Below are 19,148 nucleotides of genomic sequence, written 5' to 3'. Positions count from 1 at the left end.
TAAAACCCACCTCGCCACCCCAACCTTTTTGCACTGCATATGTGCTATTCTACTGTATCGTGAGGTGGCCATAGTGCCCCCCCCCCCCCGAGCTCCACCCCACCTCAACACCCCACCAATTTTGCATAGTCGGGCATTTTGTCCTTTACCCTCTGCTAGGGTTTTAGCTAGAGTTATGGAAGGGTGCTGCACCCTGTCCTTTTTTGGTAGCGCCCCTCTGCCCTCATGAAGACATGCATGGGTACCTTTCTGTCCTCGCCTTCTGCCTTCATAGAATTAAATTCTTGAGATTTGATATTAGTCTTATTTGAACGTAAACTAATATCATAAATACATACAAACTTTACATATTTGGTCGTTTAAACCTTAAATTACTTCGATGAAACACAATTCCTAACATTTTTGGTGAAATTCATAAGTTTCATGCACCAGTCAATTGTAACCACGGCCCCCAGGTCCGGGGAATAGCGGGGACTTTGACTTTCGGTCCAGCCAAGCCCGGGTAAAGTCCCCGCCCTGCGGAGACGGCCTGCTGGTAAGATTCCCGTCAAATGCCCCCGCACCCAAGGGACCCATTCCCCGCTATTTTTGGCGCGAAGACAAACCACCTCATTCTCCTGGCACTGCGGGGCCACCTGCAAGGTAAAAACACGGCCCATTTTCCCGGCTAACCCGGTATACGCTCGGACCTGGGGTCCATGGTTACAATTGACGGGTGCATCAAGTTCTCTGAAGCACGATATAGTGTGCCCTTTTCTCTGTTACCACCTTTCCCTCTTCTGCGGCACCCTGCCCTAATTAAAGCCTGGCTGAAACCCCACTTTTGCATCATCTCACTTGCAATGTGAGGATTGAAGTTTTTAAACTACTGTGAAATCATTAATGTTCGTGGGCATGAAATTTCGTGGTTTGCCGAAAAAAAACAATTTCGTGGGTACTTGAATTCGTGGATTTTCATTTTTGAAAAAAAAAATCGAAGATGCGATCGTCCTAGATCGTCTGCATAATATCCACGCGCTGGCCCGTGATTTCCACCTTCTACGTCACTCGGTTTATGACACTCGCTAATGTGGTACGACATGCCAATTAGTGCATATACCCATGTCACTTATCGATTTAATTGGGAATAAAGGTAATAAAAGAAGATGTACCCTGATCATAAATACAGATAGGGGAAGCCATTGAATGCCAATTAAGAATTTTGCAAACTGTGAAAACACCGAAAAGGTGCGTATATTGTCACGTTCGGTGCTTAGTAACCTTCAATATACTCGTAATCGATTAATTATTTTATTAAATAAAAAAAATCGAGTATGGAGACTCATCACGCAGATCTTGTAAACTTGGAGATTTTCATTAACAGCACACGTTTAAACACGTGCTTATAACTGTCATTTGCTGCATAAAACACATGTAATTGATTTAGTTCATTATTTGTTAAAGGCAGTTATAATATATTAACAGAATAATGATCGTAAGTTATACAGTGAGACAGGTGTTAACACTGTATACTGCGACCTCTGTAAATAATATACTAGAGTATGAACTTAACAAGGCAATTGAAAAAGTGAATAAAGGGTTTATATTTCGTGGGATCTTGAATTCGTGGATCACCCAACCCACGAAAACCACGAACATTAATGCCCCACGAACATTAATGATTTCACAGTATTCGACAGACGAGAATTAATACTTCAGGTTTGTTGGAAGTTTTTATAACTTAATACTCAGTTAAATAATGCGAAAACACACCAGCTTTGACTAGACTTTATTAAGTTCATTTCTCTAACAATACACAAAATCCAAAACAGTTTACACACAATTCATTTCATATCCGTTTATTTATACATACTAAGCAAAACCTTGACCAGCCAGATCATATAAAAATATCAAATAAATATAGATATATACATGTCCGGAAATAATTTAACACAACCTATGATAAAATGAGATCATTTAGCTATACATGTGAAAGAAGTCCCGAGACGAAACTCCGCAAAGCATAGCATTAACCATCGCATTTGCAACAATGGCAGAATATCAATATGGCATCCATTTTTGACAATGTGTTGACGTCATATTAACTGGCGTCATTTTCAGTCTTCATCGTATGAAGAATGGCGTCTGTCTGTTGCTATGACGATGACTGGAATGAATATCATCAAATGCATTGTCACGTGGTGCTCTATCACGCGTCACGCCCAGCGTTGACATGTTGTGACGTCATACACATGGCGTCATTTGTGAGTTTGTTCATGCGTTAACCATTCGGGAGCTGTTTGGAACGAATTTCTCCTGTTTTAAGATGTGCATAATTCCATGACACACATCGGGAACAAACCTAGAAAAAAGAACAGTTGCAAGGAATTATAATAAGTCAAACCCAAGTCAACTCAACTCGACTCAACATCTTTATCCCCCCCATAGCTAGAGATATTTATAATATATACAAACATTGATATACATAGAACACATATACAAGTCTCCTACTTAGTACCTTTAAGCCTTTAATTTACTATTATATTAAATGCTAGGCCCTTCTACCTTTACCTACTGCGTCGTATTATAACTTAATCATGCCCCCTTTTAAAGGTTTACTAGAACCGAACAGAAAACAGCATTTATATTGTGCTAATTTTATCAAAATTTTGCTTTATTTTTATGAAATGAGCGTTGAAAAAATAAATGTTTCAACATATACAAATGTTTTGACTTTAAGTGTAACTTACTGAGAAGGCTTCGCGAGCTCGGGTTCGTGCATGATGTCACGGTGACCATGGTAAACGTCATCGGCATCGTCATTTCCGGTTTTCTTATTTGGATCGAAGACGCCAGTTCCGACGAGAACGCTCTCGATCGATCGTACCGTCTGCGCACACATGCTGATGCTTCGTGGGATTGAGCGGCACGTCGGGAGGTTGTGTGATGTTTCATCCTGGGTGTTTCCGTTTTCCTGGTTCGAAATCGTGCGTTGGAGGTAACGGTTATACAAGTTGGCGCCGACGATATCGACGTTCGGGTTGTCGCCGACGAAGTAAAGCTTACGGATCGGCCTCTGGATCCCCAGACGCTTGGCGACGTCACCGATAACGTGCTCAGCGTAACGGTACGTGATTTCACAAGGTTTGCCGATCAGCGCGTGGTATTGAAGGTCTGTGCCCGTGATTTTCTGAAAAATAATATTTGTTTTCGTGTTTAGCGTTGTCCTACACGAAAAACAATAACTGCATGTCGCTGTCTTTGCCCAAGGGCCGTATTCAATAAACATCTTAGTAATAATTTTCAACTAAGTGAAAAATTGCCATTTTTCTAATTTGAATTTTAAGAAAATGACCAATGTTTGTACACCAAGAATATGAAAATAAGCAAGAAAATGGTCTGAACAATATATGCATATGAATAGGTCTGATAAAAAGTAGCGGGTATCTAAAATAATCGTTGTCAAAAATTACGAAATTCTCACTAAGTTGAAAATATTTACTAAGATGCTTATTGAATACGGCCCCAGAACGAAAGTACATGTACTTATGCATACGGTAGTTATTGGAACGGATGAGTTGTACTTATAATTGAATAAGGTAACCGAAAATCTATTTAAATTCTGCTTTTAATGAGAAACATTCGTCGCGTTTATATGACGCGATTTACCCCAGGGTATTAACCCCAAGGGCAATTATTGAGCGTATAAACGCAAAATCTAAAATGTACTGTATATATATGGTAACAATGTTTTCAAAAATAGATGACAACAGAAAACAAAGACTATAACACGGAAACAATGATTTTTTAAATGAATTCCAACTAAGAATTTTTAACATATTTGTCCAACGGTACACACCTTAAAGAGCGCTTCAAGACACACGAGGAAGGCGCCGTGTCCGAATCTGGGCATGCAAGCCTGATGCATGAAGACAAGGTCCATGTTGCACGCGATGATCGGAAGTTGCTTCACCTGGAAGACGGACTTGGGGGTGTGACTGCTCACCGGCTTCCCCTCCGTCAGAAGGAGGTCAATAAGGAGCTGCAGCTGCGTCTCCCATCGCATTGGTTCGCCGATTAGCAAAACAACTGAAATAAAGTTAACGATAAGATTGAAAATTTAAAGAATGGTTGAAAAATACCAAATATCTAAGTAATGCAAGAATACGTGTTTGGCAGTTTTTCAAGTATCTTTCAGTATGAGAAGGGAAGTAATTACGCGTGGAGTTGAATATGTTATATTATTGTTATGTCCCTTACAATAGAACATGTTTACTTCGAATGGCCTAGTTATAAATTTACGACCGACTCATTTTGCACAGAATGAAAACTCAAAATATTTCTAGTTATCAATCATAAACACCTAAAACAGCGCATTTTTTTTATATTGGACTAGAATGAAATAAAGAATACTTCATTATGTTATCCTTATTACTTTATAAAAAAACACATAGGCAAGTACCTTCAACTGCGGGGAAGGTGGAGTCGTCCGGGTGGTGACCGGAAGCGACCCGTTCCCGGTTATCGTGGTCCACCATGTCAAGCAGCGGGTACGCACGTGCAACATCCTCCATCGTGCACACTTGCGTGAAACCAAGACTAACATCGGGTTAAGGAAATAAGTATTTAAATCTGTTCGTGTGTTTTAAAGTGACATTTATTCTGTCGTTGGTTTTTGTCTTGTCGTAATGTGTATAAAGCATAAATAGTATTTCTTTTTACTACGTTGTTGTTGTTAATGTTGTTGTTGTTGGTTGTGGTGGTGGTATTATTGTCGTCGTTATTTTCTGTTGCTGTTGTCTTCATTGTCGTTGTTGCTGTTGTTAATGTTATTGTTGCTGCTGCTGCTGCTGTTGTTGTTGTTGTTGTTGTTGTTGTTGTTGTTGTTGTTGTTGTTGTTGTTGTTATTTCGTTACTTTATATAAATAAATGAGTGCTCAGTAAAATAATGAATCGATTAAAAACATTTTTGGATGATGATGCCATTATGGTTACTGCATTGCTGTTTTTGATATGGTTGTTTTATCCAATACATCGTTATTCATTTTTTCACAAAAGGATACTCATTGGCGATTTCGACCCTGTGCTCCTGGCCGATAACAAGCACGTGTTTATTGTGAAACTCTGTCAGGAGGCGGGCTGGGGTGGGGGCGTGTATCACTTGGTCAAGCGCCACCTACAGAATAAGGGATTAAATATAATGCACGGTGTTGGGATGCGGTTATCATGCAATAGTCATAATTGACTGTCCGAATATCACACTAACTATTACTGCTTGCGTGGAAAAAATCGTTTAGAGTTCTTTTTAACGTGCTGCTAAATGTTATATACTTATCTGTAGTTTTCAATATTTGATTCTAAATTGAATCCAATGTCATGGGCTTTAAAACTTCTTTAAATATTAAGTGATAACTTCAGGGAAAAGTAAGTTTGCTATTAATTTTGAATATTCGCCCCTACCTGAATGTTTAGCCATTTTTGAATCTGCGCCGCCTTGTCATGCGACCTGTTGCAAGCGTTTGTTACGAACGCGACCGGAACTCGTAGCCGCCCTTCATTGTCCTTCAGAAGCTCGATGGCCTCCACTGCTGCCTTGAGAGGCGTGGAGCCGCGGGCTAAAACGCCATCAACGTCAAACAGCACGCCAAAGTCCGGCTGCAACGAGAAAGGATGGATATGTTTTGATAAACTCGGATGTAAAGCTAATAGTTGTTTGTTTTTTGACGAGTTGTTATTCCATGACCGATATAAGAAATTGTTTATTGACATAATTATGTTTCACCCCAATTCAGAAGAAAAAGATAAGAACATTAATTACGTAAAGTAACGCCCTCATGTTAACAGAAAAACAAGCACGCACCACAGACTTCAGAATGCAGTTTCGGTTACATAATTCCGATAATCATATTTTGCAGCCGATATTTACAAAATAAGATGTTTACCGAAATTTGATATCTACCCTGTTGATATTTTTAAAACAGAAGAGAAAAGTGCACATCCGTTAGAAGCATGAATCTTTTCGTTCAAAGTGATAATATCACTTAAGTTTCACCTGGGACCAATAACAAATATCCTACTCCCAGGTATCACGAAAAGAGCAATGTAAACTTTGAAACAGACTGTAGCATACCAGTGCGTCACGCAATGTTTACGCGATCAGCTGTTTTTACTACGATATTTGTGAGCGCGTGTTTCGCTGAAAGAAGCTATAAATACGATAAAGTGCAAATCTATTCAGATTCAGAATTTGATCTGGAACAAGTTAAGTTGAAAGTGAACAACGTTGTTTTCGCCACAATTTTGGAAAGCGGGTAAAATAGAAAGGAGGACGGTTTGTGTTTATAAACTATGGAAAAAAGGAAGCGAAAAGGGCGCTTACCTCATCTTCAAGAATGGCTTGCTTGAGATCCTTTGTGAGATCTGAACAGTCGGAGCCATCTGAAAATATAAAAAAAAATCAACTGCTTTTATCATACCACAAATATTAAACATAATCAAATTGGAAGTGCAATAAAACCCCATCACTAGAAAAAAACAACCCATAATCAATACGAACATTTATTTTTAATTTAATTTAATTTCAATCATCTCAACTCCTTGACGTTCAAGTATATTTTTTCTTTGATTGTAAAGAAAATCGTTGCATAAGTAATATTCTTTTGCGTTCCGATTAGATTTATAAATTTAAAATGAGTCCATGTTTTAAAATAAACACACACCAGTATTGTAACCATCGTCTTGGCAAATTGCAATGTCCCTCATATTTGCAATGTCCCTCATATTTAAATGCTTATATGCAAACTCAAAATAACGTCGACGAAGAAATACTAATATCCTGCAGTATTACAACAAGTTATCAATTCAATATTCAAATGTTTTGAGTTTACATAGAACCACACTCGCTTATATACGCTCAGAGTGTTTACTTATTTCCCACGATCACGTGATCTGTCCTAGTTTCTGATTGGCTGGAAAGAGGTTACGGTACTATATTTTATCTTGGTCAAACTAATGCAAAACATACATGTAAAATAGTTCAACGATTTAACCGTGCACCGATAACAGAAGAAGAAAACATGTTTACTATATTAAGAATTATGTCACCAAAAAAAAATCGAACGAAACAAACAAGCACATTAGTATTTGATGTTATGTTTTATTTACCGATTTTCTCGCATTATTTACTTTCATTTAGCGACATCATGATAAATACAATATTACATGTTTTGCATGAAATTATAATTTATGTTAATTTGGAATGGCGTAAATATGTTTGTTTATGCGATTTTCCCACCAAAACACAATTTAAAAACAATAAGATAATGTATTTATATAACTAATTAAAATAAAAAAAGTTAATGTTAGAATAAATTTAAATGTATTTACGTATTGCAAATTCTTGCCATTACTCTTTTATGCACCAGTCAATTGTAACCACGCCCCCCCTCCCAATCCCAGGTCCGGGGGTATACCGGGGATCGCCGGGGAAATGGGCCATGATATTACCTTCCAGGTGGGCTCGAAGTGCCGGGTGAATGCGGTGGTTTTGTCTTCGCGCAAAAATAGCGGGGAATGGGCCTTTACCAGGGTCCCTGGGGTACGGGGGCATTTGGCGGGGATTTTATCAACAGTTTGTCTCCGCAGGGCGGGGATTTTACCCGGGGTTGGCTGGACCGAAAGTCCACGCTATTCCCCGGACCTGGGGGGGGGGGGCGTGGCTACAACTGACTGGTGCATTAGCTCCATCAAATAATTAACTACTATTTATAAATCTTCTTTCTATATTGACAAATGCTGACTGTTCTAAATCATTTATCTAGGAAAACGATGATGTCGGAATAAGAGATATCCTGCATTTGTCTATTTATTCAAGATTAATAACACTCATGTCGGTCGACGATGGTACACTTAGATAAGACAGTTTTCGTTTCCGCCGGCGGCATACTTTATTAAAAGGGTTACAAAAGTGCGTGGTTGCATTGTCAGAAGTTCGCGTGCAAGTTTTCTTCCATGATATGGAGGTGTGACAGTAGCACAGGTGACAGTTACAGTCTGATATTGTGCAAATATTGTATGCTTTAGGGATGTATCAAGGAATTTACGTTAGGGGGTGTAAGTTAGGGGTACACCCTTTTGACATTGGACCCTCCCTCAGAACAAAATTTAAAATGTTGGCAGGGTGTGTGTGGGGGGGGGGGGGGGTGCGAGCAAGTGAACAATTTCAAATTTTAGTTTATTTTATATCCTGTTTTTCACCGATATTGACATAAAAAGTAAACTTCGACGATTTAGTCAGAGATGCTGAAAATATAATATGTTTCAGGGGCGCATCCAGGAATTTACGTTAGAGGGTGCGTACTTAAGGGATATACCCATTTGACATTCGCCCCTCCCTCAGGACAAAATTTTAAATTGTTTAGAATGTTGGCAGGTGGGGGTTGACTGAAACTGTCCCCTATGGGGAGCTGAACTTGCATGGATATCTTAGTATGTAAATACTTATATATACATTGTATTCATCATCGCTGACTGATACTGCCCCCTACGGATAACAGAGTACATGCATTGTAATCTTATTATATATATTCTTATATACAATATTCACCATCGCTGACTGATATTGCCACCTATGGGTGGCAGAACCTGCATGGTAGTCTTAGTATGTAAATAGTATTTACATACTAAGATTACCATGCAGGTTCTGCCACCCATTTACTAAATACTTATACTAGTATACACTGTATTCACCAACGCTGACTGATATTGTAAAGGAGGGTAAGAGAGCCTGCGTGATGGAATGAAATTATCTGGGTTTCTAGGCCTGTAGAACATTAAGGTTCATGTTTGTCTAGCTGCAGGGCGTTCTTGGTATTAGCTTGCTATAGCTCACAAACGGCGCCGCAAGTTCATTCCCTTTAGTGGAAATGGCACTATTTTTTACTTATTTTGTTTAACATTAATTGATCTTATTTTTCGTGTATAAAATAGCATTTAGGGTTATTCATGTTACAGTGTCTGGTGTTGATCTGTTTACATGTTACATGTTTACTTCGTAAACAGTGTTAGACTTTGACTGTCGCTTTGTCTGTGTTCTACTTATTATTACGTGTTTGTTTTTCAAGTATTTAACGTCAGTTTCTCTAGCGGATTCTGAGAGGGGGGATGCACAAGGAGCGCGCCCACTAAATTCCTAAATAACGGAGAGAAAAAAGAAATACTTAAGTACTAAAAATGAATTTCGGCGGTGACAAAAACTGAATGTGAATGTAGACCGACTTCTTATATTTCGAGGGAGCCTTACTTACACAACGCTAGAGCTTCATTAATCGGGTTGTTTTCACGTCGCATTTCCTTTTCGAAGTTCGAAATGAGTTCAATGTATGAGTTCGAATCGAGTTCATCTCAAAACAAATTGGTCAGTTTACGTCAAATGTTATGATAGGTCAAGTTTTAGTGACCGCAAAACGAAAACAATTCAGTAACTAAGTTTACCATGTATATATTGTCCTAGTGGTGAAAGGGGTCGAACAATCAGACTGTATTGATGTCTGTATTTAAAGCTGCACTATCACAGATTGAACGTTTTGACATTATTTTTTTATTTTTTGTTTTAAAACGAGCCATTTTTTGCGAATATCCATAGAAACCAGTTATATACAATGCTGACAAAAAAACTCGCAGATTTTTATATTTAAGTTCAAAAATTGATTTTTAAGCATTTTCCTTAAACCGTTAGTTACGGTTTAAGCCATAAAACATTAATTTTCGAACGGAAATTTGAAAATCTGCGCTCTGACCTTTTGTCAGCAATCTTTTGTCATTGGTTTGCAGATATTCACGCAAAAAATTGCTCTTTCCAAGACATAAAAAAGAGTTGTAAAAATGGTATATCTGTGAGAGTGCAGCTTTAATATGTACTCTAAATACGTGTTAATTCTTAAACAGAACGGAACAGAACACAATGTTTTTAAGACTTATCCAACAATAAACGAAAAATAAATCATTTCTATACTTAAATATTTTAAATTTAAAAATCGTTCACTAAACGGACTCAAACGTAATCTGGTAAATGTACTTGGGCGCACTTAAATATCTCCAGCTAAACCCAGTTGCACTGCAAGAATGTCTGTCATTTGTTACATACACACGTGTTGATTTAATAACATAAGCTTGGTTCGTTTTCAGCGCAAACAAAGTTGTCAGAGCTAACATGCAATGATTACAAAAGATCAAAAAAATGAAAACAATTCTTATTTTGGTGTGATAAAGTCATTGACCTTGCTATTGATAAAGCCACTATTGGAACTCTATCGGAACACTCTGCGGCTATTGTCCGTTTATCTTCCGAGCTTGCCGGAGATGGCCGAGTAGTTAAGATTGTACCAAAGCCCACTCGACATATTTTTTATTAGTTGAAAAACGGGGAGCAACGTTCTAATAACAATCGGCTTTTATCCAAATAAATAGCTTTCCGGAGATTGTCGAGGAGTTACGAAAGTTAGCATAAGACAAAGACATAAACTACTTTTCACAAACATGTAATAAACGAAACTCTCAGTATTTTGTTTGTCCATCAACTAGGCCACACATTTTTTGTAAAAAAATGAGCGAGCGAGCGAAGTAGAAATAAGTAATTTACAAAGTTAACCCCCACCTCCAGCCCCTCACCTCACCCAATCGCTCCTCCCCAAACATTCAACATTAAATACCAAATATCATATTAGCTAAAGAAAAGCGTCAAACTTCTTAATCTATAGTCTGCTTCAACTCTACAACATTTGCAATAATGTGAGAACTGAACATTCAACTTGTCCATTCGTTACAGTCATGCAAACAATGGCTGAGCGACCTAATTCTGTTATTCGAATTTCCCTGCCGAGGTCAAGTACGAGTACGAGATATGATTGCCATTAATATGTTCGCATATTTCGATCAACTTATTCCGCGTCTTTATCTTAACAAGACACAGTGGATGACTCAGTTTGTTACATTTGTCAACTAATTATGCGAGCGAAAGACCTTCACACAATTTTGGATCATTCGCTTACCTCATGTAAAACTCAGACAATCAGCTGTTCACTACTTCCGAAGTAAACGCAACAGTCTATTTATAGCCGCTTGCGGTTTATAAATAGTTCAGCGGAAAACGGTGACGTCAACGTAAACAATGTTCTCTTTAAACTAGGTCATCGCTCGCACAGCTGATTTTAATGAAGGTCACATTTTTTATCAGCCAGTACAAACAGCAGTGAAATATTATACTTGCGAAAGAATAAACACGGATTTTTCTTGTACGAAAACTCAACGAACAGTGACTCTTGTTTTTGAGAAGGTGAACATTTTTAAGAAAATAAGTCACAATTCTTGGTCCAGTATACTGATGCAGCGGAACCATTTTTACCTTCTTTTTTTGCTAGTGATATCAAATGGGTTCCGTAATGCACCAGTCAATTGTAACCACGCCCCCGCCCCCCAGGTCCGGGGGTATACCGGGAAAAGGGCCGTGTTTTTACTTTCCAGGTGCCCCCGCAAGGCCGGGTGACCGCGGTGGTTTTGTCATATCGCAAAATTTAGCGGATATTGGGCCTTATATAGAGTCTCTGGGGTGCGGGGGCATTTGGCCGGGGTTTAACCATCAATTCGTCCCCGCGGGGATTTTATCCGGGGTTGGTCTGTACCGAAAGTCAAAGCCCCGGCTATTCTCCGGACCTGGGGGGGGGGGGGGGGCGTGGTTACACTTGACTTGTGCATAATGAGTTTAGTAGGTAAGATGTTAGTAGAAACTAAACAATGGGCATTACTTGTTATGCAAGATCGAAGAAAAAGGGGATAGGGAATTGTGAAACTATTTAAATGTAACTATTGATGCCAAAACATGAAACGTGTTAAGCTTAGTTGTTTTATTCGACTCTTAACTGAACAGAACGACCTTTGTGCAAAGCTCAGTCGCTTTATTCGTTACTTATTTGAAAATAACAATATTTATTGTACAAAGGTCATGTAGTTGCTTGAATCTTTACTTATAAAAGATGCACCCTTACTCCTAACTAAGATTTTCCACAATTAATACAATTGTTTTCATATTCCAAAAAGGATGAATACATATCGAAAACAATGATTCTTATGAAGGATACTGAGTTTATTTTTTTAGGTGCAGAAAACATGGCATTTCTACCCTATGAGACTATAGTAGATCAAAGTAAATCTTGTTGTCAGTAATTAATATTTTCCATATATGTATAAATAAGTGAACAGTTCAAGATGTATCACTTAAAATTTATGTTTGTTATACATGTGTTTGTATTGATTTTGAATAAGATTGTCACTTTAAACTGAACACAGTCTTAATTTGTGCTAAATTGCTTAAAAAGTTAATTAATTAAACTTCATTTAAAGTATGCATTTTAGGTGAATGTATCTATTTTTGAACTAAAGTCTAGAATTATGGTCACAAATATATTTTAGTTTAGTTGTTGGGCAATATTTCATGTTTACAATTTAGATAAAAATGCACGGAATTTAAAACAACATATATTTGGTGCAATGATTTTGCATTTTATTGGCAATGTGTTTTTGAAAGTAAACAACAACATGATAATAATAAATCATCAGTATCATTTTACTTTTACTTTTAAATGTCGTTTAAAATTCACTGTGCACATTAAAAACAATCGTGATCACATCGTGAGTTTTATTCCGAATGCATGAGTATGTGTGAACTCCTTATGCGGAACAATAGAACTCGTTTAGTCGAGAATAATAGCGTATTTACTTGCAAACAGATAAAAGAACATAAATGCACGTAGCCGTTTCTGAGTCAGCGATTCACGACCTGACATGCATTTATCTTGTCGCTGACGCCCGCACTTAACACACCGCCGTAGTCAAACCACGCGTTATTTTCGTTGTAAATAAGATGTTATAAAGCTTTCATGTCCTTGATTTATTAACAATTAAGACGTTTTATGATTAAGACGTTTTATGATTCAGACGTTTTATGATTAAGACGTTTTATGATATTCTCGTAAATTATTCTTTAAGGTTACCCATTCATCATTTACACAAACGCTTGCTACTGGTAAGTTTCTTTTAAAGTAGCAAAAAGTTATGTTTTAGTTTTCACGGGAGCTTTTTTTACCATAAAGGCATTATGTATAAATTAATAAACTTGCCATATAATTATAGTGAAAATGTGTAGTAGTTAGCTACATTCATTAAAGCTGCACTCTCACAGATTGAACGTTTGACAACTTTTTTTATTTTTTGTCTTGGAACGAGCCATTTTTTTGCGAAAATCTATGGAAACCAGTTATATAAGACTGATGACAAAAAATAAGATCGCAGATTTATATATTTAAGTTCAAAAATTGCATTTTTCTTAAAACCGTTAGTTTAAGCCTTAAAACATTAATTTTCGAACGGAAATATGAAAATCTGCTTTCTGATCTTTTATCAGCAATCTTATATCATTAGTTTGCAGATATTTACGCAAAAATTTGCTCTTTCCAAGACAAAAAATAAGAAAGTTCTAAAAATGGTAAATCTGTGAGAGTGCAGCTTTAAATAAACCATATAATGATAGTAGCGTTTTTATGATGTTATTCAAAAATGTAATCCATCCAAAAATAATTAAATGGTTAATCAATGTAAATTAAACATAGAAATAATCTCGAATGTTTAATTCTTAAAGACCCTCATGCATCTTTGCATCCAAATTTTGGATGGCTTACCTTATTAAAGATATATTTTAAAGGAAGCCGACTAAATTTCCAAACATGCAAAAAGATACCTATATGACGAATTGTATGAAGTCTCACTTGTTAATTACTAAAGTCAAATTCGAAGAGGCCAAATTCCAAATTCCACTCCTACAATTGGTTAAAAATTTGGGCAGGGGTGGGGGGAGGGCCGGGGGTAATAATTGAACGTCACTCATTTCAATTTGAATTAATTCAGACTTGAAATGAGAGTTTTGAAAAGGCATATATAACGCACGGTTTTAATGGATGAATTAACCATACCAAGACTTTTTATTTAATGCATTGAAGCATCTGAAACTAAAACATGCTTCCGAACATTAAAATGACACACTTATTCAAAATCAATAAATACACATGTATCACAAACATCAATTTTGGATGATAAACCTTTAACTACTAACTAAATAATCTAAATAATGCATTTATGGAAATACTTATTACTGATAACAAGATTGTAACCTGTATTTAAACGCAGAAAGCGCAATAATATTCAATGATTTGTGAATGCTAAAAGATTTACCGTGATCTACTATAAACTCATAAGGTAGAAATACCGTGTTTTATGCACTTTTCTTTCAAATTAAATTCGGCATCCTTCATAAGATCCATTATTTTTGACATTTATTCATCCTTTTAGAAATATTAAAACAATTTTATCAATTGTGGTAAATCTTATTTGGGAGTAAGAGTGCATCTTTTAAATGAATTATCATTTCCGTGCGTCAAAATATTCGATAACGAAGGTGTCAATTACTTTGGTTAAACGGTGAGCATATCACCGACAAATACTTCAAAGATAACGACATAAGTGTTACTACTAAATTGCGAACTAGCGATAGAGACAATCGTACATGTCCGTCAAGGGGGTCAACCTAGAGGTCATTCAGAGATAACCTTCACTGTGTCCCTGTCGAAACTCTTTATGAACTATGTATCAGAACTATTTATTGAGGTAAGCGGGACGAACCAGGTGGAAGATACGCATAATGATGATGCTGGTGATTGTGGTGGTGGTGGTGGTGGTGGTGGTGGTGGTGATGATGATGATGATGATGATGATGATGATGATGATGATGATGATGCTGGTGATTGTGGTGGTGGTGGTGATTGTGGTGGTGGTGGTGGTGGTGGTGGTGGTGGTGGTGGTGGTGGTGGTGATGATGGTGATGATGATGATGATGATGATGATGATGATGATGATGATGATGATGATGATGATGATGATGATGATGATGATGACGACGACGATGATGATGATGATGATAAACAATGTACTTTTTACCATGACGTTGCTGTAACAGCTAAATAGCAGCAGTCGTTGGTGCTTGTAATGTCGTTAAACTACTAAGGTGGCTATTACTTACACTGGCGATGTTGTAACAGCTTAAATGCAGTAGCTTATGCTTGTAATGTCGTTAAACTACTAAGGTGGCTATTACTTACACTGGCGATGTTGTAACAGCTTAAATGCAGTAGCTTATGCTTGTAATGTCGTTAAACCATGGATGTGGCTAACACGTACATTGGCGTTGCAGTTACAGCTATTTCAGAATCATATGCGTCGAACATTCAATGCTGTTAAATTACTAATGTGGCTGTTTATGCTTTTGCCTCTGATGAACGACTGTGTTTATTTCTTACCATGGCATTGCAACTGTTTCGGAACTTGTTGATAACACTGCCGTAAAACTGCTTAAGTGGCAATCTTTTACAATAGCTATTAAAACAGCAAGTATTTGTCAACACAAACTATTTAAAGATAAATGTTATCACCGAATATCCTCAATTTTAACAACGCTTTATCAGTGAACGACCTCATTATCATTGATTTTTTATCGAGTATTTTTGTCTTCAAAATTAAATTGATATATTAAATGAATCTATTTGTAAACAGAACGACCTTGGTCGGTTTTCGGTTAAGTATGCTCACCGAAAACTGGTTTCCTTAAAACTAAGTGTCACCTGTACCGTGCATGGTCAGAAATATGTACGTGACTCTTGCGCATATCTATTTGTTTATGCCTCTCAAGGGCGGTTAAATCTCTTTACAGTTTTTTGGCTTTCCTGATATAGAAATTAAATTTCCTGAAATATTGCACCCATTAACAGGTCATCCTTTATCATTTTTCCGCTGATGTTTGATGAACAGAAAATAGTCATCAACAATGACTTATCATTTATTTTGACAATCTTTTTAAAGATGGACTAGATTTTGGACACTCGCATCCATATGATCAACCCTTCAGCGAGTGCATTAAACGGATCGCATGTCAACTGTGTTGTTTTAATATATTTTGTATGGTGACTGATTTCTGCCATTTTGTGTTTCGAAAACTTACTTAATGACGTTGCATAAATGCGAAAAAAACGACACATGACGAAGCGAAATCTCGAAAATGCGCCCAGTGGCGGGGCGAAAATGCATTTTTTTTTTAAAACGGCGCAGTTTCGCCGCGCCACTTTGTGTATTTTCATATTTAAAACGCAAGTAGTGGGGCGAAAAAGCGGAAATGCGACAATGCAAACAAAATTGCACCGTATAGCAGGGCTGACATGCGCAACATTATTAATTTCGCCCGCCACTTGGCGTTTTTTTGCAACTTTGCCCGGCAGCTTGGTGACTGTTTGCTTCGCCAAGGGTTAACGCAATATCATATTTTAGCCCGTTCGCCGCGAACATGCTAAAAATACGAAATGGCAGAACCAAGCTTCCATAGTTTGTGTTCTAAAGATAATCAAAAGCTTCAATAGCTTCAAATTAGCTCTCTGATTTATTATCGTCACAATTCATTGTTTAATCCAACTTGATAACAACAAAAATGGAGTAAACATTTTTTTATGTATTTTTGTCTTCAAAATAAAATTCCGTTGATAAATTCAATGAATCTATATGTAAACAGAATGACCTTGAACGGTTTTCGGTTAAGTATGCTGACCGAAAACTTGTGTCTTCTACGTTAAATGATTTTTTCTTTCTTATAATTCAAAAAAGTTTATACAGATAAAAACAAATCGCGGTAGCCTTATATGACGCCAATGTTTACATTCATTTATCAAACGCAGAAAGCACGAGGCGAAACTAACAACATTTTAAATATCAAATATTTTAAATATCCAGAAAGATATTTACCTTTGTTTGACGTCGACGTATTCATTTAACGTAGAAATAACGGGTAAAAACTGACGTAAAAATCAACGTTTCACAGACCAAGGTATCAAGAAATAAAAAAGCAATGTTTGTTTCTCTAACACATATGGCGTTTTTCTTATTAACTTGGTAAATGTGTACTGTGTGCACCTCATTAAATATATGTTATTATTTAATATTTTTCTGCTGCTCAATTTTTTTTTTGTCAAATTTATGACTATATAATATGAAATAAACTATCTACAAACGATTTTATTTCGATATCATATTATGTTCAATTGTTGAAATATTACTGACATGAAAGTAAATATTTGCACCATCTAAGAGATATTGCGGCAATTTTCTGAATAAATACGTAACAAATGTTAGAAAAGTCGTTATAGCCATGACAATTCGAAAAGAAGTAAAGAAATAAAACTCTTTTATGCTGTATCTGGTATGGTGCATCTTTTATAACCTTAACGAAGTAATAGTTAGATGACATGAAGGAAAATATTAATGAAAAAAAATTGGCGGATTGAGCGTAGCGAACGAGCCCTTTTTCAATCATTAAGATTTTTTTGTCATCTAACTGCCTTAGAATACGATTGCACTGTCTGATACGTTAACAACGCAGTGTGACGCAGTGAGTGTGGATCGGATGAGTGGCACAGGGCGGGCCTTTTAAAGATGCACTCTTACTCCCAAATAGGATTAACCAAAATTCTAATACTATTGATTAATATTCAAAAAATATAAATAAATGTCGAAAACAATTGTTCTTATGAAGGCTAACTAGTTTAATTTGAAAGAAATTTGCATAAATTATGGTATTTCTACATTATGAGACAATAGTAGATCACAGTAAACCTTTTAGCATTCACCAATCATTTAATAGTTTTGCATTTTCCGTTATTAAATACAGGGTTACAAACTTGTTATTAGTTATAAATATTCTCCATTAATACATTATTTACTACGTAGTTAAAGGTTTATCAGTCAAAATTGATATTTGTTATACATGTGTATGTATCTATTTTAAATAAGAGAGTCACTTTAAACACCAGCGAAATTCTTAATGATATGGTCTATTCTTATCTGCAATTTTATTTGCTTTAAATGTAGGTTGTATTCTACAAAATGTAAAAAGAACATGCATGAATTGAGGCGGAGGGTTTCCGAATAATTGAGGTGGCACTAAACTATCCCCCGCCCAATTACTAAACAGTGACGCACTGTACGTAATTATCTCAAAAGCTGGCGGATTTGTGGTCTAGTGGTAACATACTTGTCTGGCAACACAAGGGTAGGTTGTTCGCCCCCTCCCCCTCCCTCCTCCCCGTGCTACATCACTTAAAATACTAACCGTCTTTCGGGAAAGACGCTACACGGGGAGGGGGGGGGGGCACTGTGAAAGTGATATAATACATTGTCGCACGCTAATGAACCAGGGTTGCTTTAACCAGGATACACATGACCCAACAAGAATGGTACTCTCGCTGGGACCGACGCCCATGGATAATCCAAAGGCGTCGTAAAATAAATGCCCCCGCACCCCCCCCATTTTTTATATTTTTTTTAAATAATTAAATAAATAACAATAAATATATTATATAAAATAAAATAAATAAATTAAAACATAAAATGATGATTATAATAATAATAATAATAATAATAATAATAATAATAATAATAATAATAATAATAGTAATACTGATAAATAAAACTTGAAAGTGTAGAAAGTGGAACGTACTAGTTAAGGAGTCTCTCCGTTCCTCTAGCAGGCGAATCTGTATGACAGTTTGGTCGTAAGCGTCTTTTCCCAACAAGGCGTTGCCGTTTTCCTCGAATCCATTGTCCGTCGGCGGAGTGTCACAATCAAAACTACTGTCCTCCAGATAAAAACTATTCAGATTTTTGTTCGATTCCATCCTTCGATTTTAGTTCGATGTTCTGAGTGATTTCCAAGTAAAGTCCGCTAGACTGGCCTATCAGTATTACGCTGTGCGTCCTTATAATTCAATAACAAGACAAATTGTACTTAGAATTAACCGTCTCGTGTCTCGTGTTCAGATAAGAATATTCCCTGCTTTTATATTATCTGATTTGGTTACATTAACTTAGACAAAACGGCAATGTCAAGGCCGAAGCTTGGTCGTGCTAGTCTCATGTGAGGCTTCTTAGTAAGCGGAGGAATTTGGAGCAAAAATCATCAAAGTCACTGAAAGCCTAATCCAGGAGAGGTTACAATTTTTGCTTATTTTATGACCTTTATGTATCTT

At 36.8% G+C, this 19,148-nt stretch overlaps 1 protein-coding gene across 2 annotated transcripts; it reads right to left on the bottom strand.

The window, feature by feature from the left end:
* Positions 1 to 1,755: 1,755 nt before the first annotated feature.
* LOC128217641 (haloacid dehalogenase-like hydrolase domain-containing 5) lies at positions 1,756 to 18,915 on the bottom strand. Of its 2 annotated transcripts, none has more exons than XM_052924919.1 (8): positions 18,620 to 18,915; positions 6,359 to 6,417; positions 5,440 to 5,634; positions 5,043 to 5,155; positions 4,442 to 4,578; positions 3,839 to 4,068; positions 2,730 to 3,169; positions 1,756 to 2,341 (listed from the first exon to the last, which is right to left on the bottom strand). In XM_052924919.1, the coding sequence occupies exons 1-8, from the start codon at positions 18,795 to 18,797 to the stop codon at positions 2,254 to 2,256; spliced, it is 1,440 nt and encodes a 479-aa protein (XP_052780879.1). In that variant the 5' UTR covers positions 18,798 to 18,915; the 3' UTR covers positions 1,756 to 2,253. The 2 variants fall into 2 exon arrangements, with proteins under 2 accessions (XP_052780879.1, XP_052780881.1); XM_052924921.1 differs by lacking the exon at positions 18,620 to 18,915 and adding an exon at positions 6,699 to 6,858.
* Positions 18,916 to 19,148: the final 233 nt, after the last annotated feature.

This window comes from Mya arenaria, chromosome 14 (genome assembly GCF_026914265.1).
Source record: "Mya arenaria isolate MELC-2E11 chromosome 14, ASM2691426v1".
Taxonomy (NCBI): Eukaryota; Metazoa; Mollusca; class Bivalvia; order Myida; family Myidae; genus Mya; species Mya arenaria.
This window is presented reverse-complemented; position numbering and strand designations above follow the sequence as displayed.

Bases quoted from the DNA above. Each gene is read 5' to 3' on its own strand.
- LOC128217641 (XM_052924919.1), bottom strand. From the start codon at position 18,797: ATGGAATCGAACAAAAATCTGAATAGTTTTTATCTGGAGGACAGTAGT. The intron at 5,156-5,439 runs GTAGGGGCGAAT...CTTATTCTGTAG, and splicing joins AAAAATGGCTAAACATTCAG to GTGGCGCTTGACCAAGTGAT. The intron at 4,069-4,441 runs GTACTTGCCTAT...ACTTTATTTCAG, and splicing joins CACCTTCCCCGCAGTTGAAG to TTGTTTTGCTAATCGGCGAA.